Consider the following 18346-nt stretch of genomic DNA (forward strand, 5'->3'; position numbering starts at 1 on the left):
AAAAAAAAAAAAAAAAAAAAAAAATCCCCGGCGATATGCTGTTTACAATGGCATGAGTATACCGAAAACTAAAAATACGAGAACGTCATGACAGAAAGACAGTAGTTAGTGGCTATATTCATATCGTCAAAATAGAAGTCCTCTCCTCATCTCTAACTGCCATGTTTGTCATTTGTTAACCTTGTCCTTCCGGCAAGACTACGATTTTTTAAATTTGTTTTTTGGGGGGTGGGTTTTGGTAACGGGGATCCAACTCAGGGCCTTGCGCTTGCCAGGTTGGTGCAGCGCCCCTGAGCTAAATCCCGGGCAAGACTACGTTTTTTGACAACCAAGTCACACCCCTACTTGGATCCAACCACAATCTATGGAACAGTCTCCAGTTAGATGGTAGAAAGCGCTAGGTAATGGTTTTTTTTACAGTATTTAAAAATTCCCCGCCTAGGGCCGGGGATTTAACTTAATAGCACCGCGCCTACCTCGCAAGCTGAAGGACCCGAGTTCGATCCCTGGTCAAAAAACAAACAAAAAAAACAAAAACCCACAAAACTCCGCCTACTTAAGGTTCTTTCTCCTTATTAATACTAGGAACGGCGAGATTTTCCTCCACTGTGACATCAAGTCCAGTCACCAGTCGCCTCATGCAACTTCACCTCTTCTAGAGTGACCTGAAGCCTTCCCCAAGAGTTTAAAAATCCCGGGCCATCTTCTGCTAATCCTAAATAGGGCTTCTCAAGCGAACTCCCCGCGCCCCGCGCTCGCGCTCTTCCTCACCCAGCCGGCCTCCTCACTCCACCGGCCGGCAAACCTAAGAAGTCAAGGGAAAGAAAAGACAACAAGCGCTTTGCAAGGTGACGCCATGGCCTAGACCGGATGAGAAACCTCGCCGCCTCAGCTCCTCCAGCCGTAGGAAGCTCACCTGCCCACGGCTAGCCCGGGTGGTCTGCGCGCCACACCCTTCCCGCGCCGAGTCCGGCGAGGCGCTTCCGGCGTGGCGCTTCCGGGTCAGGGCGGAAGTGCTGTAGGAATACAGAAGTCCGGCCTCGGCGGGCCTGAGGGACTGTCGGCGGAGCTCGGAGCAGTTTGTATCGGAAAATGCAGTTACCCAGAAGCTGCATCAGCTCACCGGAACCCAAACCCAGCGAGTGCTGCGCGGGAGAGTCCCAGCTGCGAAATTTGAAATGACAGAGCAGCTCAGTGAACGCGCATGCTCCAGTTTAATTTAATACCACGGAAGCGAGTTACAAGTCCTGAGAGATTTAGTTTCTTGTTTATTGGGAGTCTACCACGTAGGAAGCACGTAGTCACAGACAAGAATATAATGGTGATGCCTCTAAAACGGAAAAAAAAAGTATCAACTAGCTGAAACATAAGGTTAAATATATATATATGGATGGCTGGGGATTTGGCTCAGTGGTTCCTCCGCCTTCCTGGCAAGAGCAAGGTCCTCAGTTCGATCCCCAGTAACCCCCCCCCCAAGCTACCCTCGGTATGTTGATTTATACGCATCAATTTTCCCATGTTAAAAACTAGTAACTGTCTCGTTGCTAGGACCAAAGGATATGATGCATAAATAAGCGTTTATCGATGCGGTCTGGCACGTGACTGAAGCCCTAAACACCTGGGTTTGGGAGTCACTTAAATGGTAGAGCGCTTGTGTAGCAGGCAGGAGACAAGCTTTATTCCAACACTGCGTAAAAGATAAATAAAAGAAGGTTTAATCCCAACCAAAGGGAATTGAATAACATTTCATGGAGGTAACGTTGGTGCTGAATGTTTGAATATTAAAGCTGAGCAGGATTTCAACAGGTAGACATGTGCTTTGTGATTAATGAAAAGACAAGCTGGGAAACTTGCATTTCAGAAGCTTTGCTGTTTGAAATCCTATCAGTAGGAATCCAATATCCTGTTCTTGCCTGGAAAATCTATGCCACGTGGATCAAAATGGCACTTCTTCAACATAGGTGTAGAGCTTCAAATAAAGAGATTTGTAGATACAACACTCCACTTTTTTTTTGTTTTTTTGAGACAGGGTCTCACTATGTAGTTGAGACTGACCTGGAACTTATTATGTAGCCCAGGCTGGTCTCGAAATCACAGTGATCCTGCCTCAGCCTCCTGAGTGCTGGGATTACAAGTGTGCACCATCACACCCGGCTTCACATTTATTTTTGTTTTATGGTTTTCAAAGAATCCAGACCTGATACTGCTTCATTTAACTACAGTATTACCTACATTCTATCAAATCTATGCTATCCTTGCCCCTTGCCCAACCCCTTCAGTGCTAGGGATGGAATTCAGAGCTAGGCAAGCACCCTAACAATAGGTAAAACCCCAGAACCTCCTCCTTTAAAAAAAATTTTTTTTCGCTGGTGCAGCGGCACACACCTGTAGTACCAGTAATAGGAGAACTGTAATTCTTGACCTGTTAGATGTCAAATGTGCCAAGTTTGTGGTCCCACAACACCAACAAATGAAGTCACAAACCAAAGGAAGAAGTTAGGAGAGTTTTATTGAAAATGAGAGGAAGAGCTAGGCGTGGGGGTGCACGCCTGTAATCCCAGCACTTGGGAGGCTGAGGCAGGATCGCTGTGAGTTCGAGACCAGCCTGGGCTACATAGTGAGTTTCAGGCCAGTCTCAACTACACAGTGAGACCCTGTTTCAAAAAAAGCAAACAAAACAAAAAAAAAAGAAAGAAAATGAGAGGAAGAATAGCTCCTGCATTTCCAGAAGGGGTTCCTGAATGGGTGGCTAAAGACGCCCTTTGTCATGGGAAATTTGTTTTTATTTTTTTATCATGGGAAATTTATTCACTGAAATCACTGCATGGATACAACATGGGTCAAACTACAGGACAATTAAACTATACCTTTACAAGAATAGCCACTTAGCTAATATTGATCAAATAGGGAAACAAGTCTACATGAAGGGTACATGAAAAGAACAAAGGCATTTTGGGGAAGCAAAGAGAGTATGAGTCCGAATGTTCTGGTCACCCACTGTTGTGCCAGATGCCCATTGGGCCCACTGGACCAAGTAGAGCTAATTATAGTATAATCTCAAGTTGTTTATGTCTGGGAAGGCATACAGGCCTGGCCATTGTGTCTCCATTTACATCTCCAACTACAATTCTGATGTCTTTCTGTGCTGATTTCCTTGAGGGCCCAGTCCAACTCTTACTGTATATTAATTTCTATCTAACTTAGCTGCCTATAATACCAGCCCTTGGGAGGCTGAGGCAGGAGATTGGTGCAAGTTCAAGGCCAGTCTGAAGTACATAGGGAGACCTTATTTTTTTTAAAAATGCTTTTGTTGTTTAAATTTTCTCCCAGTTCCTGTAATATATGTTCTCCCTTGTTTGAGTAATTTAATAAACCTTTGTTACATAACTTTGTGATAGTCTTTATTGAATGGGCTTGAACCACTTACTAAACCTCCAGCACTATATTCATACCTGAAGAGGAATAAAGGCATGTTGCTTAATGGAGGGTGATAAATCCTCTGACTGACTAGAAACGGGGCTGCAGGGGGACCGAGTCATCCAGATTATAGTGTAGGGTCACCTGGGATGGTCCTGTGACGGAGGGACAGAGGCTTGCAGCAGCCAAACAAATTATCTCCTAGGGCTGAGGATTTAACTCAGTGGTTCCGCCACCTGCATTGCAAGTGCAGGGTCCTGAGTTTGATCCCCCATACCAAAAAAGAAGGAATGAAAGAAAGAAAATATCCCCTGGAGTGGCTATGAGGCATCTAACAAGCTACAAAAGGAGTTGAGACCCAGCATTGCAGGATAAACAAACAACAAACAAATAAATAAAATTTAGGACAACAGTAGAGGCCCATGAATATTGCTCTTTTAAAAGTGATAGTACAGCATGCTAGTTGGAGCAACACTGTCAGAAATCTAGACTGAAGAAACGTTCTCCGGCTGCTTACTATGAAGAAAAAAAAAAGACCCTAAATTAGTTGTAGGCTTTGCTTTTGAATAAAGGACCCCCCCACACACAAGCACTGGAGATGGAGTCCAGGGACCCTCTACCACTGACCTACTTCCCTAGCCCTTTATATTTTTTACTTTGATAGAATTTTTCTAAGTAGTCCAGGATGGTTCAAATTTATAATCCTCCTGCCTCAGCCCACCAGAGATGGGATTACAGGTGTATGGCACTATGCCCAGCCATATACTTCATTTCTAAGCTTTGTATTGTAAAATCTCTAAACTGAAGACTACTTACTAATTTCCTGTATGGGAGGAGTGGTTTGTCTCTTCCTTTATTAAGACATTTTGTTTGGAAAAAGTCTTCAGCAAGGAATTAGAATTTAAATTATGCCAGATTGACAGAGGAAATTTAATAGATGGCTGAGAAAACCTTTCACGAAGCAGTACTATGAATACAGGGATGAATTTGGGAACATGTAGGGCATCTTTAAGTCAGATAAAATTAGGTGAAGTAAAGGCTATTAACAAATGTGAGATAAAAAGGGAAGCAGATTACATGAAGCTTTAACTAGGAAACTAACATATTTGTCCTAAAAATAAAGGATTTTTAAGTAGGGGTATACAACATAAAAGGAAGACAATAAATAATCTGGCAGTTGTGTTCACACTGGGTTTGGAAGATCCAAGGAAATTGAGAAAATGTCGTGACATTATCCATATTTGGGGTGATGCTATTCCAAACCAGCAGGAAATTATTGGTGTGATTATTTGATTTGGTCCAGCAATCACTAGCTAAATAAAATTCCCACGTGAGTCATGACGTGACATAGGAAACTGCATGACATTTTTCTAGCTTCCTCACTGAACAGTCTTAACTGAATTGTGGACTCAGCCAGGAATTTCAACATTGGTAATTTCACTGTTGTGATACTAGGGATCAAACCAAGAGCTTCTGCACTAAGCTGCACCTTCAGCCCTTTTTAAAAAGTTTCATCTTGAGACAGGGTTTTGTTAAATTGTTCAGGCTGGGCTGAGTTGGGATCTTTCTACCCCAAGGTTCTAGGTACTGGGATTATAGGTGTGCACCATCAAACCCAGCTATTGGTGACTTTTTTTGGTATCACAGTATTAAAAGATGGTCTTTCACATGTTAGTTGAGGGTTCTACCACTCAACTGTATCTCTAGTCCTTTTATTTTTTGGTCCTAGAGACGGATCTTGGGTCCTTATGCTTGTGAGGCAGGTGGCGAAACCACTGAGCTAAATTCCTAGCCCTCTTCAGCCCTTTTTTGACAAGGATTTTGAGAAATTGGCCTGAAAGTTGCATGAAAGTATCAGAATTTATAGGTGTGCACCTCCATGCCTGGCTTTTTTTTGCCTGGCTCTTGACAGCATTTTCCACGGTACTGAATCATCTTTTGACTTCCTCTAAACTATCAGCATTTATATTCAGATTTTTTTTCTTTTTTTGGTACCAGGGATTGAACTAGTCTTTGTACTTTAGAGGTGGGTGGAGGAACCACTGATCTAAATCCCCAGCCCTTTTCCTAATCTTTTTTTTTCCTTTTCCTAATCTTTATAGTACTTCAAGTCTTTATTTTTACAGCTAATATATTTATTGAATGATATTTTTCTTTTTTTTTTGGTACTGGGGATTGAACTCAGGTCCTTGCACTTGGAGGCAGGTGGCAGAACCACTGAGCTAAATATCCAGCCCTGAATGGTATAATTTTATTTTTAACTTCAATCCATAGCTTTTCAAAACCTAATTGGCCAATTATCAGGAGTCTATAAACTTTTTTTTTTTTTTTGGTACCAAGGATTGAACTCTGGACCTTATGCTTACAAGGCAGGTGGTGGCACCACTGAGCTAAATCTCTGGTCCAGAAGTCTATAAATTGAACAAAATTAAAAAATTATACTTTCATTGGAGATTTAGCTCAGTGGTTTCATCACCTGCCTAACAAGCTTAGGGTCTGGAGTTTGATCCAGGTACCAAAAAAAAAAAAAAAAAAAAAAAAAAAAAAAAAAAGAAAGAAAAGAAAAAATTATACCTTCACTAGTTATTAAAACACAAATGTATTTTCATTAAACTTACTAGAAAATCGACATCTCTTTGAATTGCTGTTTTGCTTCAAATGACTTAAATTTGTTACAATAACCTACTTTTCAGTTGCCTTAACTGTTTTGTATGTACATTTCTTTATGGTTAATTGACTTTGTTAGCTTTAAAACATAAAACACTTCTTTTTTATAATGTATTGATGTCTATTAGAATTATTAATTAATTTGTTTTTGGGTACCAAGGCTTGAACTTGGGACCTTGTGCTTGAGGGGCAGGCAGCGGAATCACTGAGCTAAATCCCTAGCCCTCTGCTAGAATTATTAAAGCAGACTCTCTTAAAGCTTTATTGTTTAAATGTGAAGTCTCCTTTGAAATTCTATTAAATGACTCAACAGGACTTGCTTTTACAAACTACATATTTAGCTATTGGTACTATCACTCATTTGGACCTCACTCATTGAGGTACAAATATCTTCCATTATTCATTATAGCAACTCTGAGATCTGCACATAATTTATGGAGATAGATATAACTCAAAGCTAGTAAGTTGGTCATTCTAAAACAGAGTGCTTGATAACGGAAAAAAAAAAATTTGGGGGGGTATTGGGAATTCAACTCCAGTCCTTGCACTTACAAGGCAGGAGGTGGGATCACTGAGCTAAACCCCTGGCCCTCAGCCCTTTTTAAGACAGGTGTTCATTAATTTGCCCAGGTTGGCTTTGAGCTTGTGATCCTCTTGAGCAGCTGCAATTACAGGTGTACACCACGATCCACACCCTGCCAAATAATCAATTTGGTCTCTGCATAGCCTAGAAAATCTTTATTTTTAGAAAACATTTTTTTTTTACTTTTTGGTACTGGGATTGAACTTGGGACTTTGTGCATGTGAGGAAAGCGGAACCAGAACTAAATCCCCAGCCCCATTTTAAAATGTTAAATTATGTCTTTTACCCAGCATTTGGAAGGGTGAGGCAGGAGGATTACCACATGTTCAAGGCCAGCCAGCACTCAAGTCTTTAAAATGGCAAATTCCAATTCATTCTTGGGTTATCATGATTTTCCTTTATGCAAAAAAAAATTATTGTAGCATTAACACAAGCAGATGAATTCATTTTACTGGCTTTAAAGCTCTCATATTCTGGCATTCTGTGGAGTTTTTTTGAGACAGGGTCTCACTATGTAGTTCAGACTGCTCTGGAACTCACTGTGTGGCCCAGGTTGGTCTTGAACTTGCAGCGATCCTCTGCCTCAGCATCCTGAGTGCTCGGATTATAGGTGTGCACCACCATGCCCAGCTTGAAGCTTTATTAGACAGAGGGAATGATTTTTAAAGTTCCCACATCAGCTGGGTTTGGTGATGCATGCCTGTATCCTAGCACTTTTGGAAGCTGAGGCAGATGTCCTGAGTTTGGGGCCACTTTGGGCCATATAGTGAGTTCAAGGCAACCTTGAACTATATAGACCTTGTCTCAAAACACAAAGAAAAAACAGCCAAAAAGTGCCCAATTCAATTTTTTAAAAATTTTTATTTTTTTTGAGATAGGGACTTGCTGTATATAGTTCAGGCTGGCCTTGAACTCACAGTCATCCTGCTGCTTCAGGAGGATCCCATGTGCTTGGATTTTAGGTGTACAAGACCTTGCCTGGCCCCAATTCAATTTCAAGCATTTCTCTCACTGATAAAGGCAAGATAAAATGATGAAAGAATCATGAGTTAGCACCAGGCCAAAACGAATATGATTAGGCAAGGAAAACATTTTATTTAAGCATTCTTTATAATTAAAGATAAATAATTTCTGCCCACAGTCACATTAGAATTTTAAAAATAATCATGATTTGTCAAAAGTATCAATTTGTAAACATAAAAGATCAAATCTTCATATTGCGGCACAAATACCCAGATTTTAAGTGGTTCATCTATCACTGTCAAAATAGAAATTTAGAATTATTTTAACAGGAGACGATCCAACTTTTCAATATTTAAGTTGAATGCTTGGGTAAGAATTTCTAATATAAGCTATGGTGATTAGGTCTAACATAGTGTATTACAGAACTAATCTAGCAAAATGGAAGACTTCTAATGGAAGCATTGTTTTATTTTGGTATATCAACACTTCTAAAATGGGAGTCATAATTTTTTTTTTTTCTTCCCTTGAGGGCCACAGATAGCTTCAGTGGTTACGGTATGGAAATTACACTGAAGGGATAGCTGGGTCAAGGCAAAGGCACTAAAAAAGCTAATTAGTGTTTGATGGTGTACACAGTCTTTGACTAGTTTAGTCAGGCACAGAGTTAACACTTTGATTTCCATCAATTAGACTACAGATGCCTACTCCCTTTCTATTCAAGAGTCTACTACTTTTAAGTTAGGAAGACAGTGATTGGGTGGGAAGGAAAAGACATTTCTCCATTTCTGTACTGGTGATAAGCAAACAGCCTTTTACAGATCTTCACTACCAGTGGTGGGGAAATATGTCGAGGTTCAGAGGTTACCTTCTAAATCATTTGATCTGTACAATTTTTTTCTCCTTTTGAAATGGAATACTAGTCATTTTGGGACAAAATATGTTGCATAGGGGGAAAAAAGAACTTGGCTAGTGAGTTTTTTTGGCACTGGGGATCAAACTTGGATCCTTGTGCTTGTGAGGCAGGCGGTGAAATCACTGAGCTAAAATCCTCCACCGTTAGTGAATTTCATTAAGTAGAGACTCCTTAGTTAAAAGAGCACGTGTATGGGCAGGCCAGGGACTTAGCTCAGTGGTTCTGCCACCTGCCTTGCAAGCACAAGGTCCCAAGTTTGATCCCTGGTACCGAAAAAAGAGATTTGTGTGGGTGAAAAAGAAAAAAAGGTAAAGGATATCGAAAAGCACTTTAATGGTTACTATTTTTCACTCAGCCTTCTCACAGAAGACTTCAGTAAGAGGGATTCCAGAGAGGATACAGATATTCTTACTAGCAGCATTCAAGAAAGCAGTTGTGCAGTGTTTGGGCCAGTTAGCTAAAGAAACTAGTCCTAGGTAATCACCAGTTTGAAACTAGAGATGACTAGGCACTGGCCATGTATCTAGATAAAAATTCCCGGAAGCCAAAATCTTTTATATTGACAAGATCAACATAACATTTATTGTAGTAGGTCACAGTTGCTCACAATGACCTGCTGCAAGAAGATCTGACATTTTATAGGGCCGGGGATTTGGCTCAGTGGTTCTGCCGCCTGCCTTGCAAGCGCAAGGGCCAGAGTTCAATCCCTGGCACCAGAAAAACTTAAGGAAGAGAGGCTTTGGGTTCGATGTCAAGAAGAATCAACAGTTCACTTTTGAGTGGGTTTGGTTAGATGTGTCTATCAGACATCCAAGGGAATTGTTGGGTTTCAGGTCAGATATTCACATCAGAGCTCAAAGAAGCTATCTAGGCTGTATATATATATGAATATATGACTTTATAAATGTAGCTCCTTTTGACTTTATAGTATTATGTATGGATAGTTTTCTACACTGAAATAATTTCACTCATCTCACTCTTTTCTCTGTTTTTGGAGATTAAAAGTTTAGTACAAATTTGTGAAAAGCTGATAGGTTAAAAGACAAAAAATAACTAAAAGCTGTATGTACCAATCAAGAATGGCTTAATATTATTAATTTTCTTCTTTGAACATCTTTCCTAAGTGCTTTACTAAAGCTACTAGTTCAGGGTTTCCACCACATGCCTCAATTTGTTTATACGCTTCAGATTCTAGCTGTCTAAGAGTATTCCTAGTATATTCAAAAGAACCTACATCCTCAAGATACTGGACACAGTATTTTTTAATATCTATGTTTTCTGTTCTCTGGTGCAAGATGTTCTGCACCTGGGTGCTTTCAGGCCTTGACCGAATAGCATGAATAGTAGGGAATGAGAACTTTCCTTCTGTCAGATCTTCACAAAAACTTTTGTTTTCACTATATTCTTTGGAGTGGAGATTGGCATAATCATCTCTAATTTGGAAAAAGAGCCCAAGTGTATTAAGCAGTGGTTTTAAATCTTCTTTGTAATCAGAGAACAACTGCATGAGACCTACTGCCAATCCAAACAGTCCACCTGTCTTCTGCAGCACCATGGCTTTATACTCTTCTTCAGTGGGACAAATGTAATTATCCCTCCAGTAAATATCTAGGCCTTGTCCCTGGTGGAGTTCCAAAAGCTGGCATGTAAAAAGCTTCACTGCATCTGGGTGATCAAGGGTTAAGACTTTCTCTAAGCCAAGAAAATATACATAATTGGCAGAATTGATGACGGATGGAATCCCATAGATGCTGTGTGCTACGGGAAAGCCACGGCGGAGTTTTGAATTGTCCTCAATATCATCAATGAGTAAACTGGCATTATGCAACATTTCTGTCACTTCAATGATAATCTAAAAAAAGAATAAAAAATGTATTTTACTTGAACTATTCAAAACAGTTTATGCTTAATGATTGTGATTCTGAAAGTCTCAAGTGTCTTAAATTCTTACAACTAATATCTACAAATTAAATATAAAGTTATATATTGCATGAGCATTACAATGGATCAAGAGCTAAGGGTATGTTTATATGATATGTATTAATTTCTTTGGGATTCATATGAGATAAGAACTGCCAGTTGGGCACAATGGCCCATGTTTGTAATCTGAGCACTCTGGGAAGCTGAGGTAAGAGGAGCACAAGAAAGCCCAGACTGAGCAACTTAGCAAGACTTTAAAAGTAAAAAATAAAAATCAGCTGGGGACATACCTCAGTGTGAAAGCCCTGGGTTCAATTCCAGTATGGGGAAAAGAAATTTTCTAAATACCTGTAGTTTGTCTTCTGGAACTTTCAGCCAGTGATTAAATGCCTGTGAAAGTTTTGTTCTCACCTGCTTACCTGCAATCAAAAAGTAAAACTGTCAATAAAAAATTATTTTAATTTAAATAAATACATTTAGTGCATTTTGTAATCTTAGCACCTTGCAAGGCTGAGACAGGAGGATGACAAGTTCAACTCAGTGAGACCCTGACTCAAAATAAAAAGCAAAAAAAAAATTCTGTGCTCAGTGCAAAGGCCCTAGGTTCAATTTCTGGGGCATATATGAACATGCATATATGCAAATTCAGAAACTTTCTACAAAACAGATCAGATTTGATAAATCCAGCCCATCAACCCATTATCCACTGGAAAGACTACCTTCCACTGCCCCACATCCAAGTTCCAACCTCTCTGAAATACAAATCCTGAAGCCAGACTTGGCGGCACATGTCTGTAATCTCAGGTCTTCAGGTCCGGCTAGGAGAATCTCAAATTGGGACTAGCCTGAATAATTTAGGGAAACCCAATCTCAAAATAAAAAGGCTAGAAATGTAGATTAGTTTTCAGAATGCCTGCCTAGCATACACAAAGCCTATGGCTCAATCATCAGTATTGCCAAAACAAAGAAAGCAAAAAACCCCTGGAGCTCAGCTCTACCACATCCTAAAATACACAACCATTTATTTGTTAATTTGTTTTTTGAGAAAGGGTTTCACTATGTAGTTTAGGCTGGCCTTGAATTCACTATGTAGCCCAGGCTGGTCTCGAATTTGCAGCAACCCTCCTGCCTCAGCCTTTTGAGTGCTGGGATTATAAATATGCCACCATGCCCAGCTAACACACAATCTTTTAAAATATTTGGACAGACAAGAGAGACTCTAAAGCACTTCAGTGGGCTTTAGTTAGCACAAGTCTTACCACGTGTGGTGGCACACACTAGTCTCGAACTCATGGTGATCCTTTTCTCAGCCTCCCGAGTGCTAGGATTAACAGGCTTGTGTCTCCATGCCTGGCAAAACTTCCTATTTTATAGAACTCTTTCTCTGCAGAGTTTGCAGCAGGGGAGATTGATGCCAGGGATGGTCTGTCAAGCTACCTTCCCTAGACCTTTATTTTTTAAAATTCTGAAATACTTGATAAATCGCCCAAATTGGCCTCAAATTTTTAGTCCTCCTTTCTTAGCTATTAAGAGCAGCTGGGATTACAGGTGCATATCCTCTTTCCCCCAGTGAGTTTTTCTTTTCTTCTTTCATACCAGGGATGGGAGTCAGAACCTGCACTAGCAAGGCAGGTGGCAGCACCACTGAGCTAAATCCCAGGCCTTGGCAAGTTTTCTTGTTTTGTTTTGAGACAGGGTCTCACTATGTAGTTGAGACTAGCCTGCAACTCACTATGTAGCCCAGGCTGGTCTCGAACACACAGCAACCCTCCTGCCTCAGCCTTCCCAATGCTGGGATTATAGGCGCATGCCACCACAATGGGCTCAGTGAGATTTTTTTTTTTTAATTTTAAAAACATTTTTTCGGTGAAGTATTTTTAATGTATAGTACTTTAGTACTGAATTACTTCATAAAATCATCTCCTAAGATTATCTACCACTCTTTCCTTCCCTCCCTTTCTGTATGGAGACAGGGTCTTGCTATGCAGTTCAGGCTGGCCTTAAACTATGTATCCCATGCAAGACTTGAATATGCAGCAATCCTTCTGCCTCAGTCTCCCAAATGCTCTACCACTCATTTAAATAAGTTTAAAAGACTGGGCAGTTGTGTTTCTTTTCTATCAAAAAATGAGCTGGAGAACAGCTTAGTGGCATAGCTCTTGCCTAACATGTATAAATTCCTGGGTTTGATACATGCACTTGAGTGTGCACATGTGCATGCCCGCGCGTATACACACACACACACACACACACACACACACACACACACACACACACACGGGCAAGAAAGAATTCCCATACCCTAAAACAATTCCTTTTAGGAAAAGAAAAAAATATGAGAAAAGGAAAAAATGGAAACAAAAACGAAGTCTTCGTAAATAAGGAAGGGTGGAGGGGATGAAGGGAGGCCAGGGGAATGGGGAAAAAATAAGAACCAAGACACATCCAGTAAAGGTATATACCCAAAATGTACCAATAAACTTAATGGGGAGGAAAAAAGCAGTCCCTTTTAATACGCTTTGTTTTGCCAAAAGCTAATGTCTTTTTTTTTTTTTCTTCTGGTAATGGAGATCAAACTCAGGACCTTATGCTTACAAGGCAGGTGGTGCCACTGAGATAAATCCCTAGCTCTAGGCTTTAAAAAAAAAAAAAAAAAAAGTTTTGTTATTTCATTGTCCCGCTTCAGTTTCCCAAGTACTTGAGACTACATGCATGTACCACTATGATAACCATATTTATCTCCCCAAATTCATGAAGAAAAGAAATGCATACATTATCCTTGAGGTACAGTGACAAAGAAAGGTATGCACATTAGAATAGAAATAAAAATGTGTCTCTGGTGACTCAGATGAGTACTTCATAATAGTTTAGATTATGGGCTAGATTAAGAGTTTCAAAGAATTTACCACCTTTACATTATTTTATGAGAAATCATGTCACCTTTCAAGTAAAAATGTTCATAAATGAATTGTTAGAAAAACTCACTTTTATTACTTTCACGAATCTTTGCTATCATTTTCTAGATAAAGGTGTTTTGTGTGTGTGTGTGTGTGTGTGTGTGTGTGTGTGTGTGTGTGTGTGTCTGACATGATTGCACTATGTAGTTGAGGCTGGCCTTGAACTCTTTTTTTTTTTTTTTTTGGTACCGGAGACTGAACTCAGGTCCTTGTGCTTGGGAGGCGGCAGAACCACTGAGCTAACCCTGGCCCCTGCCCTTGAACTCTTAGTCCTCTTGCCTCAGCCTCCTGAGTTCTGGGACAACAGAATATTTATATTTTTTAAGGTATGCTATATGATTGGTATTTTAAAAAGGGTGCCTTTTTTTTGTACTGGGGATTGAACTGAGGACCTTGTGCTTGCAAGGCAGGTGGCGGCACCCACCACTGAGCTAAATCCCCAGCCCCAAAAGGTTGCTTTTAAGAGGGAAAAACAAATAAATTTTTCTCAGTGATCACTTTAAAGAGAAAACCTAGTAAGTCTATCCTTTTCTGTTTGCTAATATTTGAATAACCATTTCTGTCTGAAAACTACTCTATATGGATGGCCTGTAACTGAATATTTAGTTACCTGGTAACTGAAGTAAGTACCTGTAGGGCTCTAGAAGAATTCTTTGGACATTTTCTTGAGCCTTCTCCATTGTTTTCAAATTTCAAAGCTGATCTGTCAAAAAGAAGAAATATAAGGGCCGGGGATTTAGCTCCGTGGTTCCAACACCCACCTTGCAAGTACAAGGACCCAAGTTCAATCCTCAGGACCAAAAAAAAAAAAAAGAGAGAAGAAACATAAAAGTGATTTCAAGAACCAAATTACTGTTTTAAAGTGATAAACTGCAAAATACTTATCCCTCAATGTGTATTTTGAAAAGCAGAGTTTCAGTTTAAAAAATTTTTTACATGGGCTGGGAATGTAGCTCAGTGGGGCAGCACCTGCCTGGCAAGCATGAGTCCCTAAATTCGATTCCCCGTACCCCCCCATTTTTTTAACACATAGAACACTTTGAAGGAATTATGTTAAGTAAAAGAACTCAGTAATTCTGAATAGACCAATGCACACAGAAAGCTGATTAGAGCTTGCTAGTATGGGAAAATACAGACTGCTAATGAGTAACAGGATTTCTTTTTTGGGAATCCAAATGTTATGTAATTAGATTATAGTCAATACACTAAAAATCACTTAACTGTGCCCTTCTTTTGCTTTGAGATGGTGTCTCACTATGTCGCCCAGGCTGCTTTCAATCTTGTTTTCACAAGTGATCTCATGACTTCAGCCTCTCAAGTAGGTGGAAATACAGATATATACCATCACATCTGGCCTGAACTATTCTTTGTTTTATTTACACTTGACAGACAGGGGCCATGCCACTGAGCTACATCCCCAGCCCTGTTTCATTTATTTCTTTTTGAGACAGGGTCTTGTACAGTTCAGAATGTAGCCCAGGCCGGCCTTGAACCTGCAATAATTTTTTTGCTTCAGCCTCTGAGGGCTAGGATTATAAAACATGTGCCATGATGCCTGATTATTTATGGTTTTTTTTGAGGGAGAATCTTGGTAAACTGCCTAAGTTGGACTTCAATTTATGACTGTTCTGTCTCAACCTCCCTAAGAGCGGGGCATCACGGCGCCTGGTAGAACTATGCATTTTATTATTTTTAAATTTTTTTGGTACCGGGGATGGAACTCAGGACCCTGCTCTTGGAAGGCAGGCACGTTGCCACTGAGCTAAATTCCCAGCTCAGAACTATGCATTTTAAGTGGGTAGTATATAAATTATACCTCTAGTTTTTTTAAAGAAAAACTAAGACAGGATCTTGCTATGTAGCCCATGCTAGTCTAGAACTGGTGATCCACTGGCTTCAGCCTTCCAACTGCTGAAACTATCGGTGTGTGCCACCATGGCAAATAAATCTCAAGTTTTTTTTTTTAAAAAGAAAATTCTTCATTCATGTGATTGCATTGGTCAGTGTTTAGCTGATTTTTTCCTTCATTATTGGGGATTAAATTTAGGGTCTTTGCTCTGAGCTAACCTTCGCTTAAGTTCTTAGAGGTTTGTTTGTGATTTCTCAACTCAAAATACTACATTCTCAGCTGCCCTCTGCTGCCTTTTTTTGAGGTCTCACAAGTCACTAAGTAGTGCAGGCTGACCTTGAACTTGTAATCCTTCTGCCTTAGTCTTCCAAGGAGTCAGTATTACAACTGTGTACTACAACACTAGGTTGCTTGTAAAATTTCTGAAATAACCCAAATACTTTATTATAGTTAATCTTTTATCTAGTTGCTTTGATGGTAGAGGTTAAAGGAAGAAAAGATGCAAAACATGAAGACAACAGCTAAGTCAGATTACTTTGGAACAGCATTAAAAACAGAACAAACAAGGGCTGGGGATTTAGCTCAGTGGTTCTGCCATCTGCCTTGCAAGCACAAGGACCTGAATTCGATCCCCGGTACCAAAAAAAAATGGAAAAAAAAAAAAAAAAAAAAAAAAAAGAACAAACAAGTACACACACATATATCTATATATTTTACATAATTTTCTAACAGTGGCTATCTCTTCTCAACTTCAAAGTATAATCATACCTTTCTTGAGACTATAAAATACATTTGATTCACTGAGACCTTTCAATAATTCTGTTTTTGTCTTTTAGAGATGAGGTCTCCCTATGTAGTCCAAGCTAGCCTGGGAATTGCTACCAGTAGCTGCAGCAGGCTTGCAATATTGACGATGCTTCTGTCTCAGCCTTCTGAGTGCTGGGATTGCAGGCATATACCACAATGCTCAGTTCAGTGACTTTCTTGTCTCTGGATCTGTAACAGGCATACTTTTGCACAGAAATTTGTTTAAATTCTTAGAGCTTTGTCTAATGTTACTTCCCAACTTTATAGTTCTGAATAAAAAAAAATTATTCATTCTTTTTCTCATTCACATAAGTTTAAGAAATACTCGCTTAAAAACAAGTATTAATATTCTTTTTCCAGACAATGTTTACACGCAATTATTTTCAGTGGTGGGAAAATATAGGACCCTCAATTTTTTTAGATACTGAAAATCAGTTTGTCTTGTGCCTTTTTAAGAGACAAGCTAGGTGTGGTGGAACACATCTGTAATCCCAAGGAGGCTGAGGCATGACACTTGTTGAGTTTGAGGCCAACCTGGGCTACACAGTGAATTCAAGGAGAGTCTGAAATACACATCAAGACTGTCTCCAACAAACAAATAGGGCGAGGGATTTAGCTCAGTGGTGCTGCCACCTGCCTCACAAGCAAAAGAACATGGGACATGTTCTATCCCCAGAACCAAAAACAAACAGTCTAAGAGGTTCCACACACTGACCTTTCTACCTTTCTTTTTTACCCCCAATTTATCTAAATTGGAAGCTTCACTTTTCATGTATTACACTTACTTATAAAGAGGCAATGATGTCTGTCAACTCTACTTATTTTTAGGATAATTACAGAATGCCTCAGTGAGAGTGTGCCATTATTCTTCCACTTTCACAACTGAAAAACTGCTGGAAACGTGTTGTAAGAGTGGATCAATTATTATTAATAGTTCATTTTTCCAACGATGAATTATCATTGAGGCAGTCTTCTTCTTGGGTTCCCTGCTTGCATCCCTATCATCCACTCTTACACCCTTAGGCTAATGATCTTTGCACAATTCACGACTAGTCTTCTTTTCCTTCCAGTTGAGAACCATTCCAAACCATCCTATTGCTCAAGCTGCAAGAACGAAACTCTTTAACGAAGCACATAAGCTTTGCAGCGAACCTTATAGCTCCAACTTCATTTCTTCATACTGGGAAAGCTCTCTCCTGACAGATTTTCAACATGTTACTACTCTTTCTGTAATGCCCTTTCCTTGATTAACTCCCGCTAGCCCTTCGGCTCGATTCCCGTTTAGGAAGCTTATCTCACTAAACAAGTTCAATTTCTATTTTACATTCCCCTATCGATCTAGCACTACTGTAAGACTTGAATAGGCTAAAGTGACTCCATGCTAATAGGCCAGACTGTGCTTCTTCATATGCTAATTGCTACCTTGGTTAACAGCCCGCCCAGGGGCAAATCGTTTGACAAAAGGTGACCCTAGAACATTTCCTGCCTAAGATAAGCAATGTGTTTGCAGTCTTGTTCTGTGAATTCCCTGACTCTTTGTTTAGTAAAACCTTATGAAAAGTACCTCAGCCCCTGAGCAGTTGCCTCTCTGAGCCACCTGGCTCTGGAAGTGCCGTCTGGCCAGACTAATAAAGGTCTCTTTACCATCTAGCCTGGTGTGTTCCTTCCTGGGTTTCTCGGTTCTCTGTCATGTTCGCGTAGCCTCGCTGGGTGTTAGGGCCCAGCATCGTGGAGGCCTTTTGGCTGTTCACGCTCCGTGGAGTGGAAGTGAGACTTTAGGTCTTACACTACCACGGTTGCAGTCCATTCACTCCTGTGTTTGCTTTGTTTTAACGTCTGCCTGACCAGGCTCAGGTGCACTATGTGATAGAATTAAAGTGCCTTCTGACGCCTAAAAGAACAAAATCGGGGAACAATTCGCACAGAAGAAATGAAAATGCCAGGCAAGGTAATTTTTTAGAGGAAAGGTTTGATTTCAAAATTGCTAAACAGAGGCAGAGAAATGTGACAAGCAGCTTGTGAGGTGCACAGGGAAGTCCCACTCCAGCTCTGGGAACTGCGGGTCTCCAGGGACACCGACAGACACAGCAGGGCTTTAAATAACGAGGCCGACTCTGCAGCGGGTAAACAGAGAGTTCCAAGCTACTACAGCGCCGCCCTGAGGTCCCTCCGGCCTACTCGGCTCCCTCCTCTCTTTGGCATCCCCGCGCGAGCCCGCCGTCCAAAAGGCTGGGTCAGCATCCGGGTCCTTTGCCTCCTTTCTTCCCCCC

General features: G+C 40.4%; 2 protein-coding genes across 9 annotated transcripts in view; both read right to left on the reverse strand.

Moving 5' to 3' along the window:
* Positions 1 to 1149, reverse strand: part of Tbce (tubulin folding cofactor E) — a 56701-nt gene extending 55552 nt beyond the window's left edge. For 2 of the 3 annotated variants that reach the window (XM_010621976.3, XM_010621974.3), the window contains exon 1: positions 917 to 1149. The gene's annotated coding sequence lies outside the window, so the exon portion shown is untranslated. Of the gene's footprint in view, positions 1 to 771; positions 893 to 916 lie in introns of those variants that run through there. The other variant, XM_010621975.3, reaches the window with a different exon arrangement.
* Positions 1150 to 9452: 8303 nt separating this feature from the next.
* Ggps1 (geranylgeranyl diphosphate synthase 1) overlaps positions 9453 to 18346 on the reverse strand; it is a 9285-nt gene continuing 391 nt past the window's right edge. For 2 of the 6 annotated variants that reach the window (XM_010621966.2, XM_033761849.1), the window contains exons 2-4: positions 14031 to 14123; positions 10812 to 10882; positions 9453 to 10395 (exon numbers count right to left, since the gene is read on the reverse strand). In XM_010621966.2, the coding sequence (XP_010620268.1) occupies positions 9637 to 10395; positions 10812 to 10882; positions 14031 to 14100 (900 nt within the window). In that variant the 5' untranslated portion in view covers positions 14101 to 14123 and the 3' untranslated portion in view covers positions 9453 to 9636. Of the gene's footprint in view, positions 10396 to 10811; positions 10883 to 14030; positions 14124 to 18346 lie in introns of those variants that run through there. The other 4 variants (XM_033761850.1, XM_010621968.2, XM_019207185.2 and 1 more) reach the window with 4 other exon arrangements.

Source organism: Fukomys damarensis, unplaced genomic scaffold, assembly GCF_012274545.1.
Source record: "Fukomys damarensis isolate Sample0158 unplaced genomic scaffold, DMR_v1.0_HiC HiC_scaffold_10, whole genome shotgun sequence".
NCBI lineage: Eukaryota > Metazoa > Chordata > Mammalia > Rodentia > Bathyergidae > Fukomys > Fukomys damarensis.